The sequence below is a fragment of the Humulus lupulus genome, chromosome X (assembly GCF_963169125.1).
Source record: "Humulus lupulus chromosome X, drHumLupu1.1, whole genome shotgun sequence".
Lineage (NCBI taxonomy): Eukaryota > Viridiplantae > Streptophyta > Magnoliopsida > Rosales > Cannabaceae > Humulus > Humulus lupulus.
The window spans coordinates 116,400,731-116,409,879 of record NC_084802.1 but is presented as its reverse complement, the minus strand read 5'-3'; the positions used below and the strand labels follow the sequence as shown (position 1 = coordinate 116,409,879).

The 9,149-nt window shown below is 38.3% G+C and overlaps 1 protein-coding gene across 1 annotated transcript; it reads right to left on the bottom strand.

The window, feature by feature from the left end:
• Nucleotides 1-1,191: 1,191 nt before the first annotated feature.
• On the bottom strand, nt 1,192-2,214 carry LOC133806187 (pollen-specific leucine-rich repeat extensin-like protein 1). Its single transcript, XM_062244309.1, has one exon. The coding sequence runs from the start codon at nt 2,212-2,214 to the stop codon at nt 1,192-1,194; it is 1,023 nt and encodes a 340-aa protein (XP_062100293.1).
• Nucleotides 2,215-9,149: the final 6,935 nt, after the last annotated feature.

The following is a 9,149-nucleotide window of genomic DNA, read 5'->3' as shown; positions in this document are numbered from 1 at the left end:
AAGCCTTCAACTCGTCTTTTAATTGTCGACACTCATCGGTGGTGTGTTCGATGTCCCTATGGAACCTGCAGTACTTGTTGGTGTCTCTCATTGACTTCTGATTTCACATTGGGTCAGGTCGCTTAAACGGGACTTGATTCTCATTTGCGAAAAATATATTCTCCTGAGTTTCACAGAGCTCAGTGTAAATCGTATAAATGGAGAAATACTTGTCTCCCTTCTTATTTTTCCCCTCGTTCGGCTCTGAGTTATTCCCTTCATTTTTCTTTCTTTTTGAAGGGTTATCTCCTAAGGGTCAAGACGTTGATGGGGTAGCTGAGGTCGAGGCTGAGTTAACATTCGTCATTGTAGTTATAATGGGTTGAGGGATTAGTTTTAATGCTGACCTTGCCTCTTCTACATTGACGAATCTCTAAGCCCTTTTGTTGATCTTGATTATTGTTGTAATCGGTTTTCTCTGCATATCATTCCAGAGGGGACTTCCTGGCAATATTCCAACTCGAGCAGCTATAAGATGACCACTATCATCAACATTACAGGCTCGCACCACCTCTATGTTAAACCTCGCCAAGTAGATTTTTAATGACTCTCCCGACTGTTGTCTGACATTGGTCAAGGTCGAGGCCTCGGGCTTTACGCCTACCATGGCCTTGAATAGTTTTTTTTAAATTCCTTTGCCAATTGATCCCAAGACGAGATCGAATGTCATCTGAATTTATCAAACCAGTTTTTCGATGGTCCTGCCAAAGTAGTTGGAAATAACATGCATCTGAGCTCGTAGCCAACATTGATGGCTCGCATGATGGTGTTAAATGTGCTCAGATGGCTGTACGGGTCTGAGTTTCCATCAAAAGGAGCTACATGGGGTATCTTGATCCCGTAAGAGAATGGTGTGTTTGAAATATGTGGAGCAATAGGCTCGAGCTCCTCATCGAAGTCGTCAGCCTTGTCCTTGTTCCTTTCGTCCTGAAGGAGAGTGAACGTTCTTTCGAGCTAATTAATTCTCTCATGGACCAAGTCCACTGGAGGCTAAGCTTGTGCTTGGGGTAGTTGGTTATTGTTTATAAAAACTCCAGCTCCCTGTCCCAGTATAGGGTTATACTGGTTCCCATTTACTGGTTGCACAAGTTTCTTTCGACTATTCAGATGTGCACGTAAATCGGGGTTCGAGGGATTAGCTTGCCCCCGACTCTAGTTCAGGTGATCTCGAAGATCAGGATTATTTTCATAATTCCCAATATTCTTGGGTTTGGTATTATATACGCTTACAAACATGGTGAGGTCTAAACTCCCACTCATAAAACTATCATTTCGTTCTGGTTGAGGGGCTTGATTATTGTGAGGTGGATCTTCCACTGGCTCTATTGCTCCAGTCATTTGTGATCTCAACATGTGGTTTCCTGCTGGTTGGGAGACCCTATGTCCTTGGGTTGCCTCTCGCTCGCCCCCATGTCCTGGCTGAGTTCGACAGTTCCCATCTCGGCTACCACTTCGAGATGGCCTTTGTGGTGCATGCTCCCCTGCCCGGTTCCTATTAGGAGTTGGCTTGGGTGCCTCTCGGAGTGGTGATGGGTGTCTTATAAGAGGCAGTGGATGCCTTATAGGCGATGGTGGTGGCCTTCCATTGTTGGGCTTGGAAGGTCCAGAATTGGCCCGGATTGGTTTCAGGTTATTTTTGATAGATTCAGGGTTAGTGCTCCGAGCTGCTGGAGGAGCTCGGTTATTCCCTATTCCTATAGTTACCTCTGCTGTCGGATTACCGACAATATTAGCTTGAGTATTCCTCCCAGGGCGATCGTTGCCCATGTTTGCCTTGGGCCTTGGCTGGGTCTGCTGGGCCCCTTGTTCGGCCCTCCTGGCAGTTGTGCTCTCGCGAGGACGCCCTCTTGGCCTCTGGGGTGGCGCCTGGACCTCGGCGGCCTGCCTAGCCAATTCTTCATTGCGTCGTGTGGCCTCTGCCAATTGTTGGTGCAGTTGGCGATTCTCCAGTTCCATAATGGGAATGTACCTCTCAGGATTATAATAGATGTCCTCATCGGGCCTGGGAGCAGGCAGTCCCCTAGAATCAGATGATGCACTCCCCTCGTCTGGGCTGTGATCTTTCATTGGTTGTTTCCCAAGCCTCCGGGGATAATTCTCAGTTTGAGGAGTCTGCTCCTCAGGTATTTGGAAAAACGGTCGCCCACCAGCTCCTGGGTTGTGTGTGGCGGCCATTGATGCAATGCAGGAGGTTTGTGATTAAACAATACAAAAGATTTGCTTAATGCTTTCAATGAAAGCACCAAACTGTTGACGTCGTTTTTTGTCAACTTAAATTTGAAGAGCACTAAACAATATTTTAGAAAAGTAGAATTTTTACGTGGTTCAGCAGTTAAAATCTGCCTAGTCCACGAGTCAATATTATTGATCTTAACACTCTCTCAAAGTTTTCTCAGAACAATTTGACAGAGTATTCTCAGTTTCAATTTCTGTGTTCATACAAATGAAAATTTCCAGGCTATTTATAAGCTTGGTTGGGAGAATATCTTTCCTTGATTCAAGGAAGTTACAACCAATCATTCCAATCAGAAATGAATGTAAATAAATACATTATATACATAATATCCCATGATAACTGGGATTTAATACCAGATAACAACAAATACCAAAGGAATAAGGATCTCCTAACAACTGTCTTGTGCAAAATGTGTTGCTAACCTCGAACGTAATGTTAACGCCCTTTCGAGACCGAGTGATACTTCAAGCTTGTTATTCTAGTCAGCCTCCTCCTTAGCAAGTGGTTTCAACGAACTCAATCTTTGGGGAAAAATATCTTCGAGCTTACAACTTAGGCTCGCATAACACCTATATGCATCAGAGAAGATTCTTTCTCTTGAGCTTGAACCTTAAGTTCGAACCTTTTAAACTTGTGCTTGAACGCCAACAAGACAGGTCAAGAATCATGCATATTTATACAAGTGTTCAGTCACTGCTTGTCATTTTCGAGCTTATGCCTTATGAGCCTACATTTCGAGACTCATTTATTCATCCTCGAAATTTAGGTGTAACAATAAACATGATAATAATATATATTTATATATATATGTTGTCTAGCTTTTTCGCTAACAGTTAAGTAAATAAAAGCTTAAAGAAATATAAAAGGAGATACAAAGATTTACGTGGTTCGGGTTATTAATTAACCCTAGTCAACGAGTCAATTGTATTAGGATGAGAGAGGCTTGGAAGTTTAAGCTTCTATGGAGTTTCATGCAGCGTTTTAGCAATGTTCTGAATGCCAAAATTTAGGATCATTTACAATGTGTGCCCTGCCCCTATTTATAGATGGTTGAGGACAATTAATTCTATAATGAGGAGTAGTTACAATTATTCTCTCTTAATGAAGTATTAAATGAATAAGAAACAATACATTCCAATAGTTAATATGTTGGTGGGCCCAGGCGTATCACAGTGGGCCCAATTACGGGGTTTCATCCCATTACTTTTTGGGGTAGGACATCCCTGACAGTGTCCAAGGTAGCTATGCGTTTTCCTAGGTCAGGTGGTGTCGTGAGACATCCTGTTTGTTGCTTGTACGAACTCGATACCACAACTTGCACAACAGTAAAATGTTAGACGGCTGCTTGTGGTCCAAGATCGTTGCGCTTGACACCTGCCATCCTACTCCAGGCCCGGAGGACGGATCTCGCAGGCCTGGAGGACTTGAATGGAGGATAAGATATGGAGATAACATTCTGCATGTGGTTCTCGGGAAGTATCCTTTCTCGAAGACATACTTCATCGGGGGCGGTGAATGGTCAATAAAAGGCAAGGCTTTCCTTCTGGGGAGATCCATGCGAGCTCTAAGAGGTTTAACTAGCTTTCGCGTGGACCTAAATACTCCTAATGCATGCCATGTGTCACTTGGTGAAAAAACAGCCAACAATATACATATATATTAAACACAATAGGCACATAACTAATGGGTAAAATAGTCTTTTTTATTTTAAAATTAATAATAGAAATCCTTTCTAGTTCTTTCCATTTGTTTAGCACTTGAATTTGGATTCCATTAGTTGTAGAAATAAAGGGTTACCACGGAATGGAATCCTAAAGTAAAAAAGTCAAACCAAACAATGGAATGAGAACTTTGATTCCATTCCCATTACCATTCAAGCAAATCAAACATGACTAAGAGAGTTCCAACAGTGTCTTCTTATGTCGGTGATTTTTCGGTGGCCATTGTGGTGGTAACTAGTTCTTTCATGCTATTTACTGTCAGGAAGTGTATCTCGAATGTGAGAGTTTGGGGTGCTCAACTTAACTCATCTCCTTGCATGTTACGGATTTTCGGGAAGAAGAAGTTTGGGAAGGTGTGAAATACAATGTAGACAACTTGATACATATTTTTTTTAGTTTTTAATTTTCCCTTTATTTTCATTTTTGACTTCAAAGGGAGATCTCAGTTTTTAGGATCTTAAAGATTATAGAATCCATGATGCATTGAGTTTTGTTAAACCATGATTATTATTATGTCAATCAAGCTTATTAGTTTTGTATTTTGGCTAAATATTATGTTATTATTATAGCCTTTTCCAATGTACACGTGTCCATGTGATCACACCTCTTAGATGATATCTTTTGCTATAAAAATCTCTCTACCAGACTTTTATTAATCAACGAATGTAACATTTTATCCATTCCTTCAATATTTCATTTATGGTATCAAAGAATTAACAACTCCTATGGCCTCCAAAATAAGCTCCACTGCATCCACACTTGCCCCGCCTGTCTCCCAACCAGCGACCACATATGTACCACCAGCACCTTGCGTGTCTCCTTCCCCTACTATCATTCCCTTGGCCCATATTCCTTCCTCTTCCTTGTCCTCTTCCCTACCCACCCTTCCTTCTGTGCATCAACCCATCGCAGTTAAACTCGATGAAAATAATTTCGTGGTGTGGCAAACTCAGATCTTTAACATCATCATCGCCAATGGTTTGGAGGATTTCATCAATGACACTCGACCTTGTCCGACTCTAAACACCACATATCCATCTCCTCAAAACACTCAGGAGTACCAAAATTTGCAGCTACAATTGGCTTGTTATGAGCTGGATATATGCCTCCATCAATGAGTCCATGTTGGGACAAATTGTCGGCTACCAATCGGCCTTCAAAATCTGGGAGGCACTTGCTGAGATCTACGCTGCTGCCTCCTTTTCCCGATTGTTGGAGAATCAAACCCAACTGCAGAATATGCGGAAGGATGGTCTCTCGACATTTGCTTTCATTTAGAAGTTTCAGGGTCTTTGTAACACTCTTGCTTTCGCAGGTGACCTGGTATCGTACACAAATCAGATGCTTTTTTTCTTAAAGGTTTGGGATGTGACTACAAATCCTATGTGACCCCCATTCAAGCTCCGCTCAGAGAAGCCAAAATTGGAAGATGTTTACAGTCTCTTTTTTAACTATGATGCTCATCTACAGCGTCAAAATGCTGCCGGCTTCATCAACTCCCTTCAAGCCAATTTCGCCAATATGTCTATCCACAAACCTAAAAACAAACACCATAATCCCTCTTGTTAAACTTTTGGATTCCATCCTAAACCTCCCTATCCTCCCCCAACTGCTTCCCCTCCCCAGAACAAACATAATCCCCTTGGTCTCCTTCATCTCCTTCTCAGCCTCGCCATCCTAACCCAAATCACCCTCGGTGTCAAATTTGCTTGAAAGTGGGTCATATTGCCAAAATTTGTTACCATCTCCAAAATCTTCAATATCACCCTCCACCACCCACTCAAACACCTTGAATTCCTTTCTCCCCCAACACACCTTTGACCCTCCTTCATCTCCTTACTCTGCTCCATCTCTGAGCTATTTTGATCCCTCTAGGTACATGGATTTTAGAGCCACCCATCATTTTACACCATACTTGAATCTACTTGAGGGTGCTCAGCCGTTCACTGGGAATGAACAAATCACAGTGGGCAATGGTAATGGTGCTTTGATTTCTCACATTGGTTATGGTCATTTACCTGCGTATCACTTTATTCTCAAACTCTCTCAAGTCTATCACTCTCCTTCTTTATCAGAAAATCTACCCAGTGTGTCTAAATTGTGTGTTGACAATAATGCTTTCATTGAGTTTCACCCACATTGTTGTTATGTGAAGCACCAGGTCAGCAAACAAATCCTCCTCACGGGTCTTCTGACATAGAGTTTCCAATCTAGCCTCCAAATTTTTCACTCCATTTCAGCTCTTCTTCACTTCCATATATGATCCGAATCTTTGGCACTCTTGCTTGGGTCACCCTGTTCGGGATATCACTAATTGTGCTTTGTCTAATTGTAAGATTTTAGTTTCTAAACGTAGTTAGCTATCTTTTTGTAATGCTTGTCAACAAAAAAAAATCTTGTAGGCTTCCTTTTCCATTGTTTGTATCTCGAGCTACTGTTGGGTTTTATGCTTTTAATAAAACCATATTTCTCATGCAGCACATTTTTATTATCAATAATAGAAGTATAAATCATTTTGTTTATTCAATCGCATTGTTCGCCTGTTTTATTACATGTTTATTCAATTAATACAAACATTCATAAAATCTTGAACATATGGATAGTTACAATTATAGTGACTAAGTCATAGTGGATTATAGTTGTAATTATAAGTTCAAAAGAATGAGTCCTAATATTAAATCAGTGCATTGGGTTTTCACTGATTAGGTAATCTATGATATGATCTACCTACACATTCGGGATGTGATGTCTTGTCCAAGGCATTGACCAAGTAGATAATATCGGACATATTTGATTACATTGGACTAGGACCGATATTGATTATTAATAGATAAATAAGTATCGTTGTTATCGAATCTAATCAATGTCACAACGTTGACTATAGGTGAAGTCGATCTTAATTCTGAGTGATAATATTCTGTTAATTATATTATTTAGATCTTTTGACTTGTTTGTTACCAGCTTACCCTACGGTCTAGCCCATACTTACATTTTGGAGATTTAGTAGTGTAATTGAGTGGGAGTATTATTCATAAATACAAAATCTATAACTTCTGTATGAGAAGTGATAAGATGATTTCCTTAATTGCTTTGTTCATAAGGTTAAATGATTGAGATCTCATTTTTGTGATTAAGCTTACGGAAATATCATTTATAAGGAACTTAGTGGGATTTAAGGATAAAATACTGATGAGGAGTAAAATTATAATTTGCACCCGACTTGTTAGTGAATCATCGATAGATGATTGACTGACTGTAATGGTTCTAACAATGGATAATGTATTTGTGGTTTGGAAAATACGTTTTATGAATTCAAGAGTTCAATTTCGAATCTATAGTGAAGTCATGCGTAATTAATAAATTGTGAGATAATTTATTTAATAAATAAACTTAAGAGAATTTATTGAAGCTTGTATTCATGGGTCCATGGTCCCCATGTCGTCTCTTATCAAGTCAAATTTAATAGTCTCAAACAATTGATTTAATTATTGATTAGAAATATCAAATTGACTAGGTCAATTTAGTGATATGTACATATAATAAGAATTTGGGAATAAAATAGAATATTTTTTTACAAATTTATTAACATTAATAAATTGATGTCAATATAAATAAATAATATTAAATCATGTTTCAAATTATAATTAGTTAATTGAATAATGATTTAATTAATTAAAAGATAAATAAATAAAAAGACTTTGAATTTAGGTCAAATTAGGATTTAAATTCAAAACAAAGAGATTGAGCCCAAATCCATTTGTGTGAGCCCAAGACTTTGATTTTTTGTTTATTATTTTAATATATTTAAATTTAAATAAGGCTCATTAAGTTGCCTATATAAGCAATGTGATGTCTAGGGTTTGAATAAGACAGTTGATTTATTTGGGTAAGTGAGAACCTAGACAGTCTAATCCTTTCTTCACTCTCTGATTCTATCTCATGCGTTGAGAACTTGTTCACTCTTTGTTAGACTTGATTTAGACATAGGCTTGGAAGGCTTTGACATAGTCTAAGCGGTTTATATTCTTAAGAATTCTTAGCATTCAGAAACTACAAAATGATAGAGAATGTAAAGGAAGGAGATGTTGTTCTGCTGCATATTCATAAGTTTCTACATCTTTATGTTTTTTTAATTTACCAATCTGATGTTCATATGTATACTATGATATTCTATGTTTCTATTATGTTTTTGGAAAAATAATAGGGAGCATGCATCTAAATTTAAATTCCAAGATCCTACAGCTAATAAGCCTTTTGAATTAATACACAATGACTTCCCCTGTTTCTCTCATTACTGTCGTCATATATTTTATATATTTTTTTTATGATTATTCCTGGTTCACATGGCTGTATTTACTCACCTCCAAAGATGAGGCATTTCACGTTTTTCTCACTTTTCAATCTATGGTCTCTACTCAATTTGAGACACCCATCAAGAGAGTTTGTTCTAATTAGGGTGGCGAATTTCGCTCCCTTACTTCTTTGTTTGCCAAACATGGCATCCTTCATGAACTCTCTTGTCCTCACACTCCTCAACTAAATGGGTGAGTGGAACATAAAAATCAACATGTTATCGAAATAGGGCTTTCTTTGTTAGCCCATGCCTCGGTGCCCCTAACACATTGGCCATATGCATTCACTACCGCAACTTATCTTATCAACCGCCTCCCTACTCGGGTGCTTAATCTTGCCAGCCCTTACTCGATACTTTATCATAAACAACCTCCACAACTTAATATTTAATGAAAAATTAATTTAATTTATAAAAATATTAAATATTTTAAAAAATATTAAATATTTTAAAAAATATCATGAAAATATTTTTTTTCTCATTTCATATTTGTTATTGTCATAAATTAAGTGTCCAAATATTTTAAAAATGATTCACTATTTATTTTATGTATTTTAAAAGAAAAAAAATAAAAATAGCATTTAAGGACATAAATGACAGGATTTGAAAATGCTAACTCATACAAAATCAATTTATAAGAACTAATTTCTAAAATGACATATAAGGACAAATAATGGGTACTGGAGCTGGAAAAAAACCCAATTGAAAACACTATTCTTGGTTGATAGTTTGCCGGATCTTGTTGAAGTAGTGAACCAAGATTGTGCTTCTTCCTATACTTTAATGGCTCTTTCGCCAAGGA

Coding starts and splice junctions, on each gene's coding strand:
- LOC133806187 (XM_062244309.1), bottom strand. CDS start 2,214: ATGGCCGCCACACACAACCCAGGAGCTGGTGGGCGACCGTTTTTCCAA.